Below are 14,148 nucleotides of genomic sequence, written 5' to 3' on the forward strand. Positions count from 1 at the left end.
TTCCTTGGCGTCTCTGTATCAAGTGAGCCAAGAAGAGAAGAGCATATTCTTTTTTAAAAAATATATATTTTTTTATTGATTTCAGAGAGGAAGGGAGAGTGAGAGATAGAAACATAAATGATGGGAGAGAATCATTGATCAGTTGCCTCCTGCACATCTACAAACCCAGGCATGTGCCCTGACCAGGAATTGAGCCGTGACCGGCCTGGCAAACATACTCTGGAAAGCTAGGGAAGTACCTCACCTCTTTCTAAAATATCCCTTCTGATTTCCCCTTCACTGATGTTTCTAGAATCACTTTCTTTCTAAGTAAGTCCAGTGCCAGTGAACTTGATTATTAAAAGAAAAGCAGTTGTGCAGGGCTTACATGGGTCAATGTGATGGCACAGAGGTGGGGCATTAATAGGACCTATCCAGGTGGGTGTGCAGATTGGAGACTTGGGGCACAAATAAATCTCCATGAATATAGATTTATGGGGAAGATTTATGAAAAGAATTTGGCTCATCAAGTACTACTCAGTGATGCCCTAGTCCCGTGGTCGGCAAACCGCGGCTCGCGAGCCACATGCAGCTCTTTGGCCCCTTGAGTGTGGCTCTTCCATAAAATACCACGTGCAGGTACGCACATACAGTGCGATTGAAACTTTGTGGCCCATGCGCAGAAGTCGGTATTTTGTGAAAGAGCCACACTCAAGGGACCAAAGAGCCGCATGTGGCTCGCGAGCAGCAGTTTGCCGAGCCACAATTTGCCGACCACTGCCCTAGCTGGTTTGGTTTAGTGGATAGAGCATCGGTCTGTGGACCAAAGGGTCCCGGGTTCGATTATGGTCAAGGGCACGTACCTCAGTTACAGGCTCCTCCCCAGCCCGGGCCCTGGTCAGGGGTTGTGCAGGAGGCAACCAATCGATGTGTTTTTCTCACATCGATGTTTCTTTCTGTCTTTCCCTCCCTTACACTCTCTCTAAAAAATCAATGGAAAAACTCTGTGAGTGAGGATTAAAAAAAAAAAAAAAAGTACTACTCAGTGATAAGGATAGGATAACAGGTAGTTAGACTAAACTTGGACGAATCACTCTAACTCCCCATGATAGTATCTGCCATGGTATGCTCATGTTCTGCACGCATTATAATCGATACAAAAATTTAAGTTGTTATCTTTTATACTTCCATTAAACCAACCGACTTTGCACTTTTCCAGTGTGTTTAGGGATTATAAACAAAACACAGTTTATCACTAAAAATATCTGTCTTTTTAACTAGCAACCAAATGAGGGTTTTATTTTGTTTTTGGATGGGGAAGGAGAAGTAGGGAGAGAAGATAAATAGTTGAAAGGCTGAAGTGTTAAACTGGGAGAACTTTGCAAAAGAATTCTGGAACTTTCATGCCAGTGTGCCCTCTTGAGAGGGTGGTATCCAGATGGCACAAGGCTTCTTTCCAGCTGCCATCATTCCCTGCAGCTCACAGAGCAGCACCGCCTCACCACAGCCTGTGCCTTCCCCTCCCATGGTCCCAGGATGAGAAGGGTCATTTCTCTTGGGGCCTGGAGGTTCCATGAAAATGCTTAGGCCCAAATCTGTATTGAGCACCTATCATGCTTCCAACCTGTTCTAACCCCTAGAAATACAATTAAGAACAAAACATGAAATAAACCAAGAGGACTACATCAAACTAAAAAGCTTCTGCGCAGCAAAGGAAATGGTCACCAGGATAAAAAGGCAACTGATGGAATGGGAGAAAATATTTGCAAATCATATATGTGATAAGTTGTCGGGGCTGACCAGCAGCCCCTGAACGACGGATGAATAGATTACCCGGACACAATTTGACTGTGAAAGAGAGGGCTAAGGGGCTTCTGGCTCTAGTGGCCAGAGCAGCCTCGATTGCCTGCCTCATTAAGCTTTTATTGGAATTTTTATCTTTAGATGCAATCAGTAGGGTGAGTAATCTTGGGAGGACACATGTGCTTACATTGTCCTCAAGGTAAGGACATCCAGGGATTAAGCATAAGGATTCCAGTAAACACCGGGGGGTCTGCACATGCACAGACTTGTTTGGAAAGGTCAAGGAATAATTAGGGGCACTGCCTTTGACACTCCCCTAAGTCTCCCCTAAGTTGGAATTCTGATAAACAGGGCAGGCAGCCTTCCACACACTTCCCTTTTATCAGAATGTCCTCCTTACAAACTTTCCAGCCAAGTCTTGTGTACTCCCCAACAATAAGTGGTTAATCTCCCAAATATATAAGAAGTTTCTACAACTCTGTAACAAAAAACAAAACAAACAAACAAAAAAAGTTCCTAATGATCCAATTTAAAAATGGACTAAGGACTTGAACAGGCATTTCTCCAAAGAAGACACACAAATGGCTACCAGGTACATGAAAAGATGCTCAGCATCACTCGTCGTCAGGGAAATGCAATCAGAACCATAATGAAATATTGCATCACTCTGGCAAGATGGTATTGTCAAGAGACAGAAATTGAGAGAGAGAGAAAGAGAAAGAGAAAAAGAGAGAAAGAGAGAGTTGGCCATGATGTGGAGAAATTATAACCCTTATACCATTTATGGGAATGTAAAACAGAACAGCCACCATGGAAAACAGTATGAAAATTCCTAAAAAAAAATTAGAGACAGAACTACTGTATAACTCAGAAATCTCACTTCTGGGCACATATCCAAAAGACTTGAAATCGGGTTCTCAAAGAGATACTACATTCCGACTTTCATTGCAGCACCATTCACAATAGCTAAGATGTGGAAGTATCTGTTTCCATCGACATTAAATGGATAGATAAAATGTGGTATATACATACTAATCAGCCTTTAAAAAGAAGAAAATTGTATCATATGCAATGACATGGATGAGCCTGAGGACATTATGCTAAGTGAAATAAAACAGATAGAAAAAACATACTGTATGATTCCACTTATATGAAGTATCTAAGATAGTCAAGTTCATAAAATCAAAGAATGGTACCAAGGGGCTGGGCTTGGGATGTTATTAATCATCAGGCATAAAGTTTCAGTTAAGCAAGATGAATAAGTTCTAGAAATCTTTTGTACACATTGTACCTACAGTCAACAATAATGTGTTGTACAGTTAAATATGCTAAGAGGATAGATCTTGTGTTGGTGTTCTTAACACAATTTAAAGAAAGAACAAAGCCTGCAACCTCCCTGCCTTCATGGGTTACCAGCTAATGAGCTAGATAGACAATAAACTTACAATGCTGCTGTATCATTACTAAGTCTTATATGAGATGTAATAGGTTTCAATTCTTTTATAAAAGATCCCAAGATTATTCTAAATCAGGAGAAAAAGTCACCAAAAGGAAATTCTGACAGAAATGATGCATTGACCCATAACTCCCAAATCTGGAATTTCTCTATATTTGGCATATCACACACATCGGGGTGCACACGTATGTGCATGTACATACCTATAAACTTATTAAAGACTAAAACGATTGTGCTTGTTGTGAAACTCAGAACCACACACAACCAACTGATGACTTCTAGGAAGAAAATCAAGAGTAGTGATTTTTATTGCCTTTTGTTGAAAGAGAAGTGGATTCTCCCACTTTAATGTCTGAATAGGAGCTCTGGCTCTCACCACTCAGACAGAAAGATGATTCATGCAGAATACTTCAGTTATGTTAACAACTCTTATGCAACAACAATAAACAGTTTAATGAGGCTCTTTGGTCCTACGGTGCTTTTGCCTTTGGGTAAAAAATTGCACCTTATAGAATAGTGGGAAGAATTTGTGTTATGGAGTCAGGGAGCTGTGGTGGTGGGGATGGTGGGGGCTGAGGGGTGGAGGGAGTAGGCAGGCCTGAGTTAAGATTTCTGCTTTGATACTTACTAGCTGTACTAATTTAGACAACCTACATAATACCACTAAGCCTCAATGATTCCTTTAAAAACTAGGATAATATCTACTCTTGCCTTGTAGGGTCATTGTGTTCTGTGTTGTGTAATGTGCCCTCCACATAACATTGATGCTCATTAAATAGTAGCTGTTATTGTCTGGTCAAGGTGGGGCTTCAGGGTGATGTAGAAGCCAGCATCCTAAAACTTATTAAGATAAGAGGGAGCCCTGTGAAGTGAAGGGGGTCAGAACAAGCTCCCCAACCCTGACCTCCCATGAATGTGTTGATTATTTTGAGCTGAAGACAAGGCCCCAAAGTCTCTCGGATAAAGCTTTTCATCTCCCCCTTAACTGCCTAAAAAAACTTTGATGAAAGCTAATACTAGAGACAACTACAAAGCCTGTGAGTTAGGTGTGGGGAGCTCAGCAGAGACTGTCTCTGGGTGGCATGGCAAACATTTGTTTACCAAACATTTGCTCTTCCCATCTTCCTGTGAACTGACTTCCTTCCCTTTGAAGCCCTAGACCCCTAAGCCCTTCTGCTCATCTGGGGTTGTCCTGACTCTTTGGGCTTCTTATGTCTATGTGAGGCTCTTCTACATACATAATTAAATTTGTTTTTTTATATCAATCTGCCTTATATTAATTATTAGATTAGCCAAAAGTGCCTAGAAAGGTAGAGGAAATATTTTTCCTCCCCTACAGAAGCAATTTAAAAATAAGTGCTTTCATTTTAGAGGTTGGCAAGAAATTGGCATTCATCATTTGAATGAAATTTTGTGTTTTTATGTATTTATTTATTTATTTATTTATATTTTTTATTTTTTTTTTCACAATCAGTCTTTATTGAAGTACCACTGCCCTGGAAGTTTAAGATAGAGATAGAGCAAGTAAGAGGTCTAACTCCAAAATAAAATAAAGAGATCTTACTCCTTCCTTTTTGAAGAATTCTGTTTAGTTGGGTACTTTGAAGTCCTTGGATGTTTATATAATTCTTCCCATCTCATCCTAGTTTACATCTTACTTTCCTCCACAATTCTCAGGAATGCTTGGCTACATGTCTCCGAGAAAATTTGTTCCACTTAACAACAGTTGCTAGGTAGAATGTGGCTTTCAGACCTGTTCTTTGGGGACCAATTGAAAAACCAAAGGCTACAACCCATTTTCCCTTCACTCGATTGCCTTTGCTAGGCTCTGTGTATTATTTAGATAAAAAACTTAGAGAGGGGGATTAGATTGGAAGATGGCAGGGTCCTTTTTCTCCTTCGTTTACGTTTCTTTTAGTTTGTAAGTATTAGGACAAAGAATCTGATAACCAAACTGTGCCTTAGTTTCTACATGTGAGAATTGGACATGTCATTTATCTTATATGGGTGGTTTGAAGATAAATGAAGGTACATGGAAACCTCTGAAGACTTGATGAGATAATATTGATAAATGTAAAGAATTATAGTGGTCATTGCAATTACAAATGAGAATTCTCCTTTCCAGGAGTACGTGAGTAAGACAGAGAAAACCACTGCATTTTATTGATGAGTTCACAGGAGTTACGAGATGCTGAGAAATCGAACACTTCAGGGAAAGGGACATTCATTAACCGTTTGGTTGCTTTAAGTTTTAAAGTCACACACGAGTGGGTGAAAGAGAAGTTTTATTCCAGGTGCTTTCACAATCCAGTGGGTTTATTATATCTGAAAAGCTATAGGATCAGGCTGTCGACTTCTGCTTTTTTCCCCTGCTGTAAAAATGATGTTTGTGTACTTACGTTTTATCACCACTTAGATTCTTCAGGGTAATGAGAGCTGGAAGAGAAACACCTGGTCCCCCTCTTGAGTCTTTGTTATATGTCCCATCCCCATCGTTAGCTCAGCTTGGAGGGCCGCGCTGCAAATAGTGGCTCTTCTTTGTTCCATCATTGAAAGCCCCAAAGAACAAGTTTACTGGACAAAACTTTGGCTCAGAAGTTAAAAGTAAAATTGTCTTACTTCGTGTTTTCTCACGCTGTGCTTTGTACCACACCACACACATCTTTGCTCCTACACACCCAGACCCAGGAGGCAGGAAGAGAAACCAAAGAACAGGGTGATATTTGACTCCTGTCTCAGGCTTGATACCTGCCCAAGAGGCTGCTGGTGTCTGACCTGCAACTTTGAAGGTACCGTCAGGTAGCCTGCTCTATCCGTTATTTTAGGGCAAGAATCACCACCATCTGGTTTTCTCTTCTGCTGCACCTTTCCTCTTTTCTGTACTGTTCTTCAGGGGCGAATTTGTCTGTCTTTCATGAATGGAAGTGTCTTGGAGGCTACATCCAAATCAAAAGAATGTCTAGTTTTGGTACATCACCACTTAATTTGAAAAAAAAAAATTGTTTTAGCACTGTGTTTTTCTACTTTTAGAAAATTTTATTTTAAATGCTTTTATTGATTTTTAGAGAGAGAGGAAGGGAGAAGGATAGAGAGATAGAAACATCAATGAGAGAGAATCATCATGGATTGGCTGCCTCCTGCATGCCCACCTCCGGGGATCGAGTGCAATGCAGGCATGTGCCCTGACAGGGAATCGAACCACCAAGCCACACCAGCCAGGCTAAATTTTATTTTTTAATTACAGTTTACATTCAGTATTATTATGTATAGCATGGTGGTTAGGCTTTATAGATTCCCCCGATATTTCCAGTACCCACCTGGCACCATACGTAGTTATTACAACACTATCGACTATATTCCCTATGCTGTACTTGATATCCTCGTGACTACTTTGTAACTACCAACTTGTGCTTCTTAATCCTTTCACTGTTAATTTAGCTTCTTGACCACAAATCTTAGACATTGAGTCTGTAGCTGTTATCTTCATTCATTTAAGATGTAGTGATTGAATCAGAGTACTTCCAGTTCTGGTCATACCCAGGGACAGTACGTCCTGGGCAAATGAATCTGGGTAAATTAGCCCAGAGGTGATTGGAGGGCACACTGAGAAAGATCTCAAGGAAGGAAAGGCAAATGCCAAACACTAGTGCTCTCTGAACCTAACCACCATAATTCTGATTTTATTTGAGCATTCTGTGCTCATAAAAAGCAACCTATTTTCTTGAAGGTATAATTCACAGTGGACATTTTAATATGCAAAAACCTCCCTGCTGGAAAGTTACAAACATTAATCAAAATGCAATCTTAAGCCTTTCACAGTAATGTAACAGAAGAGCAGGAAAGCACCAAACAAAAGGTATGACATTTATTTTTACAAAAGCAATAAACATGACATGGGTAATATAAACTTCGTTCATCTATGTCCTACTTTTGAGATCTGTCGCTGTCTAAAATATTAGTTTCATATGTCTAGTTCCTTTCCTCTGTAATGTAATTATTTTTTTTTAAAGTTTGGGTTGGCACCTTTTGTATTTCAAGATTAGCATTGTGCCTGAATCCAGAACCAAATAATTTGTGTATTACTTGCGATTACCCATAAAAGCCCATGCAAAGTACACTATCATTACATCGGAAGTGTATAATTGAGTAACTGAACCTTAAAACAGCTGAGACCTGGAAACATGTTAACTTTTATAACAAAATAAGTATAAGCTGTTTTTGCATAAAACATATTGACATAGTTGCTATCAAAGTGTTGAGGACACGTCAGAGATACTGTCCTAAAGTCACCACAGGAAAGCACATTTTTCACACAACTTAGAATCATATTTGAACCTAAGTCATGATAACTGTGTGATGTGTATATATGATAGACCTAATCCATCACTTTTCCTGATCATGATTTTTATTCATATAAATATTTTCTTTCATAATAATTTTTGGTCACACAAACAAAATCTACTTGTGTTATATAGTTTCTGATCTCTTGGTTTTAGTCTGGCATCCCTATGTTTACAAATACATGTTTTTGTGGTGAGTCACCACAGAAGCAAGAAGAGTTTAATTAAAATAAATAACATTATATGACTGTAATCATCAACCTTCAAGAAATTAAAGTATTGATGACTCAGCTGCAATTAAATTAGGGAGGACTGATACGTCAGTCACAGACAGCATCCTATTTGAAATTTTTTTTTCTCTGTTTAAAACAACACCGTCAAACTAAAGAAGGAACACATTGATCAACCATCCCTCCTCCCACAATTTCCATCTTCAAACTTATTTTCTTCCTAAGGAAAAATTCACAGAAACATTATCTGGATTTTTAAAAATTCCAAATTCTTCATATAAATATCTTAGTCATGTTATTGGTGATAAAACCCATACTTAATTAGAATTTATCAGACACTTGTTATATCTGGCCCTCCCACAGTTATTTTTAAGAGAGCAAAATGGGACTCACATCTGACCTCCCACCATAGTTACAGAAATTGTAGCTAAAATGCTGACTTGGGCAGCTGACTTTGTACTGCTCACCTCACAAAGCAGGTTCTGGAAACAGTTCTGATTTAACCTCATTATACTAATTACTGTAAGCTCCTTGCATGAGTAGGATAATAATTGCTACACTAATTGTTGCCCAGAAAGTGGAATAACTGCAATGAAGTTGTTTTAAGTGTTTGCATGTGTGCTGATATTTAAGAGATTAATCTGAAGTTAATCAGTGTCCATTTTTCAATTAGTGCATAAGGATGTATACTAGTCTATTATTAGGCATATATATTTAACTAATTAGTCTATTAAGATGGGATTAATACTCCAGGTACACAAAAGTACTTGATTATGATTATTGATATGCAGTCTTTGTAACATATGTATAGAAAGACAAGGGAACATTGGTATCTATCCTTTAGCTTAACATTATCCTTGAATTACTGTCTGAGAGCTATTTTTTCCATTTTCTAATTCAGTCTTTTTTTTTTTTAATTTTTAATGTTGACATTAGTACAGAGTGCCTCCTTCCTCCCTCCCTTTGCCCACCTCCACTCTCCCCCAACTCCCCTTTCATAGGCCTTTACCAAATTATTGTCTGTGTCCATGGGGTATGCATATGTATTCATTAGCTATTTCCTTCACCTTCTTTATCCAGTCACCCACCCCCCTTCATCAACTAAACTAGAGTCTTCTGAATTGAGATGTTGTATTTTATAAGAGCTGTAGATTCTCTTCAGAGTCTAAGTCATGCTATACACAGATAGACAAATCTATTTAAGAACCACCTGGATTTCATTTTACAGTCATCATACAAAAATAAACCTTTGCTCAGTTAGCTGGAATGTCTCTTTTTAAAAAATAACTTTAAACAGCAATAATTGGAGGCATATTATCTCTTCATGTATTGTCAACTGCTCCAAAATTGTTGGCCATAGTTACCTGGTATTGGGAACATAAAGTTAAATTCATTTCAATATAACTTTAATCCATTGCAATTTCTGAAGAGATACATTCCATGCAAATGAAATAACAGATTGCAGACCTGGATATATTCTGATTTTTCAAGTAGAAATACTTTCAAATGAGCTTTCTCACCCAGCGAGCTAATTTTAATTTGTTGATCATATTTCAAGCAGAAAGTGAACATTCATCTGGGAATAGTAACAATCCTTTTATTGTGTTGAGTAGATTGAATCAGACAATGCAGTGTCATTTATAACATCTCGTCATGTTTTCCATAGGTGGATAAGCGGACCAGCTGTAGTCAATGCATTTTATTCTTCAGGCAGAAATCAAATAGGTAAGATCTATTCCTAAATAATGCTTTATTACCCCTTTATTGTTTTCAACCTGTAGTGAATTGCATGACTAGTTTGTAATACTACCCATAAAAGTATAGCTGAGCCGAGTTGCTGATTTATTGAATATACTCTGAAAGTAAATTTATTTATGTATCTCTTTTCATGATAGTTGAAAATTTTAAATCAGTACAAATCATATTAAGTAGTTTTTTAAAGCAATACTCTCATTTTTAGTTAAATGGTTTATTTCTAATTAAGAAGTTATCGGCATTTTCTTTTGTATTTTTTATGGTTTTTATTTTTTGAGTTAATCTTTAACCCAGCTGGAATTTATTTTGGTATGTGACATGCAAATGATGGATAATCAGAAAAGTTTGTTTTTATATAGCATGTAGATAATAAGTAAGTCATGTGCACCAGGTTAAAATCAATTAGCTCAAAGTCTTTTTTGGGCGCATACACATCCCAGCTAGTGGAATGATTACCTAAACTCAGACCAGAGCCTGTTTAATGATCAACTCGAACCTGTTTATCCTTTGTAATGTGGTCCTAGAAACCATTTCTTAGAAGTGCTTTTATTGCTAAAGAGTCTTTACTTTGAAGTCCTCTTTTTAAAAAAAAAATATTTTTATTGATTTCAGAGAGGAAAGGAGAGAGAGAGAGAGAGAAAGAAACATCAATGATGAGATAGAATCATTGATCGGCTGCCTCCTGCAGACCCCACTCTGGGGATGGAGCCCCACAGCCCAGGCATGTGTCCTGAACGGGAATGAACCATGACCTCCTGGTTCATAGGCCAATGCTCAACCACTGAGCCATGCCAGCCGGGCATGAAGACCTCTTTTTGATGCTCAGTAATTCTGTCAGTGTAACATCTAGTTCATTCTAGACTTGGACTTATATGGGATAAGTAACCTTTAATGGAATCCCAAGGCAAAGTAAGGCAGCCTGGATTTTGGTTCTGTGTTAGGCCAGACTAAGGGATATAGCTTCATTTTAATCCAACTCAGGAAGGGCCCCGGATCCTCTCAGACCTAGTGCTGAGTCAGGCCAATGAGAAGAGCCAGTCAGACCCTCCATAAGACCTCGCTCGTCTTCAGCTCTCCTCTAGAGCAGGTCCACATAGGTCACGCCCAGACAGATCCTTGTTTGGCTCTGAATTACCCCATATTTCTGGAGCTGGCTCAAAATTGGTCCACGTCAGAGATTCTCTTATCAGAGAAGACTTGGGAATGTTCCCATTTTGTATTTAATGCCCTCAAACCAAACAAGCACACAGCTAAAAGAAAACATTTCACAAAGTAGACCATTAACCTCTGAATAATCAAGAATTGGCTGCAATACCCATTCTTAATATATAAGAAAGACTTTTTTTAAGATTCTTAAGATAAAATCATCTGAAGGAAATACCAAATTTAAAAAAATTGTTAACTTCTTTTCATACACTTGTCTGCTAATAATAGCAGTTCAGAGAAAGGGAAAGTGTCATTTGAGAGGAGAAATTTTTGATATGAAACGTTTTCTCTTTTGACAATTCATTGAAATCTTCAAAGTGAGGATTGTCTTAACTAAAAATAATTGAATGTCCTGATTTCCCTCTTACTTCTTTATAAAAGTGTGTATGTGTGTGTGTACATACACAAATATATAATGTTTGCAACATTGTCTTCATGGATTTGGTATCATGTGCATTATAGAATTAGAATTGGTATAAAATAACATGTGTGTCATAGATGACCCTTCCACCTTCACACAAATACCCCAATTAAATTGCATACAATATCGCATGGGATTGTTTTTCTCATGTTATGGTAAAAAAAAAAATAGCATGTTTTATTATCATACAGGGAGTTATTCATAGTAATAATTTCTCCTTTTTAATTCAGTTGCTACCTTTTGTCATAATTCATACATGTAGGCTACCTTCCAATTTTTATGCACCCCACCAATTGACATCAACTAAAAAATAGTTATCTTCCATGGCAGCAAAGCACACTGAAAGTGTTTAATTCACTCACTGGTTTCTATTCCTTGCATATTTGCTCCATGGAGCTCTGGAAACCTTTCCTGCTGTCAAATATTCCCCTGTAAGTTCTAGGCAATATTCAATCATCTCATTAAACCTTAAAATCTCATCCAAGGAAATGATCATGTCAGAAGGGAATACTTACTTCTTCTGCTGCATTCTCCTTTTTCATTAACAACCCAATTTTTTTTTTAAACTTTAGGAAATCTGTAGATTATTTATATTTAGTTTATCCAGCCTGGATGGCCCATGACTATTGTGAGATAAGAAAGTTTTTTAAAGTTGTCTCATTCATTCTTAGGAGTCTTATTTTCAGACTTGAAAATTAAGAGTAAATATTTCCAAATATTTAATATAAAAAGAATTTAATTTTTATACCAAAAATTGATGTTACCTAATTATAATCATGAACTTTATATCAAAGATTGTAAAATTGAATTGTTTGCAGCCTTAAAAACATGAACCAGGGAAGTGAGGGGGAGGGAGCAGGGAGAAGCCTAGTCTTTTGTTTCATGGACTAATGACTTATTTAATTAACTAGCTTGTTGACATCCATAAAATATGCACAACTAAGCAGTTGGTTATTATGAAGAGTTGTGAAGTCTCCTAGTAAGAGTGATAAGGCTAATGGCATAAAGCCTCATCATAGAGGTTTAGCTGACAGAGAAAAAGGAGAAATCATCATTTGCAAAGCTGAACTTGAAGACTAGTATTTAATAAGAGCCATAAAAATCTTATCACTCGCCTGAAGAATGGCATATTAGGGTATAATTAAAGCAGCAGGATCTTTACAGATAACGTTTAGTCTTGCTAGCACGTTTCATAAGAGCATTTATATAATGGGTGGATTTTAATCAGAGTACATAGTGTGGGAGATAATGTTCACTTTCAGTTTATAAAGTACCACACGTGATTTTTATACTTTAAGCTAAAAGTTATTTCTTGGCACTGTTGATAGCTTAGGCAGCCACATATGAGGTATAACTTTCATCAAAATTCACCAAGGACAAAAGTATTTTTGTTGTTATTTGGTCATTTTGAATGCTATAGCAACTTTACAGGTTTTTTTTTTAGATGTCTGGGGAGCACTTAGATTGCCCAGTGTATTTTAAAAGTCTCTGTAAATATCTAATTTTTAGCCCTGAAACACATGCAAACCTATGTTATATTCACCCCAATATTTGCTACTCGGTGTTGACTAGATATTAAATTTTTTAAGGTCAGGGCACTTCTTATGTGCTCCTGGTATCCCACATAGAGGTGGCCCGTGGCTTTGCAAGCAGTTAGATATTATACTAATGATATTTTTTGTTCCAGAACATAATGTTTCAGTTATTCGGTGGATACTAGAGTTTTCAAACATGAAAAATAAAGTTACTAAACTATGAGCACTGTGAACTAAAGGGAGTTGCATGAGGGAGGCGGGCAAGTAGGAGAGGGCTGTGGGGCCAGACCAGGCAAAAGCGTTGGCGTTTCCTTAGAGAGCTGTAAGCCGTGCAAGGCTTTTTAGCAGGGAAGTGGTAATGAGTCAAGTTGCACTTCAATCTGCTGCAGGATAGATTAGATTTAGGATACATTATAGGTGGGTGAGATAGGAAGTGGTAAGAGCAATTAGGAAATTAATTCTAAGGTAAGGAAATTCTAAGGCAAGGAATGAGTGTGTGAACGAGGATGGTGTGGGTAAGGCTGATAGGAGGAGAAAAACAGAAGAGCCGCTCCTAGAAGGGAGGGTGGATGATCCATTCTTTTCTTTTTTATTGATTTCAGAGAGGAAAGGAGAGGAAGAGAGAGATAGAAACATCAACGATGAGAGAGAATCATCGATTGGCTGCCTCCAGCACGCCCCTTACTAGGGATCGAGCTTGCAACCTGGACATATGCCCTAACTGGGAATCGAATCAGTGACCTCTTGGTTCCTGGGTCGATGATCATCTGCTGAGCCACACCCAGCTGGGTTGCATGATCCATTCTTTTTTCTTTTTTATTTTTTATGATCCATTCTTTTACTAAGCAGACTGTGTACGACTTTGTAAAAGAAAGGAGGCATCTGAGATAAGCAGAAAATGTTCACTTTAGGTGAATTGAGACCCCTCAAATGCCATGAATAGAAATAATAAAGTCAAAAGAGTTATGGCTTACAGGGGAAAATGAGGAGTTTGATGTTTGACACATGAAATTTAAACAATAAGAAAGTGTAGAAAGTTAACAAGTCAATGTATATGTCAGAGTATACCTACAAAATTGTTATTTACTAAAGTCTTTAGGACACCATAGTAAATTTATTCACTTATTTATTACTAGAGGCCTGCTGCATGAATTTGTGCATGGGTGGGGTCCCTTGGCCTAGCCAGTGAGATTGGGGCCGATCAGGGTCATCTCCCCCAGTCCCACCCAGTCCCCATTGGGGCCATCAGGGCTGGCCAGCTGAGGGGAGGGGCTGAGGGAGGTTGGCCAGCCACTGGAGGTTGGCTGTGGGAGTGCACTGACCACCAGGGGGAAGCTCCTGCATTAAGTGTCTGCCCCCTGGTGGTCATTGCACGACATAGCAACCAGTTGACCAGTCGTAATGGTCGCTTAGGCTTTTATAT

At 38.2% G+C, this 14,148-nt stretch overlaps 1 protein-coding gene across 1 annotated transcript in view; it reads left to right on the forward strand.

Annotated features, from left to right (window-relative positions):
• The window catches only part of MME (membrane metalloendopeptidase), a 95,499-nt gene that overhangs the window by 65,511 nt on the left and 15,840 nt on the right, over positions 1 to 14,148 (forward strand). The window contains exon 17 of the mRNA XM_081085225.1: positions 9,475 to 9,533. Coding sequence (XP_080941351.1) covers positions 9,475 to 9,533 — 59 coding nt within the window. The remainder of the gene's footprint in view (positions 1 to 9,474; positions 9,534 to 14,148) is intronic.

This window comes from Myotis nattereri (genome assembly GCF_964212035.1).
Source record: "Myotis nattereri genome assembly, chromosome: 3".
In the NCBI taxonomy this organism is placed as follows: domain Eukaryota; kingdom Metazoa; phylum Chordata; class Mammalia; order Chiroptera; family Vespertilionidae; genus Myotis; species Myotis nattereri.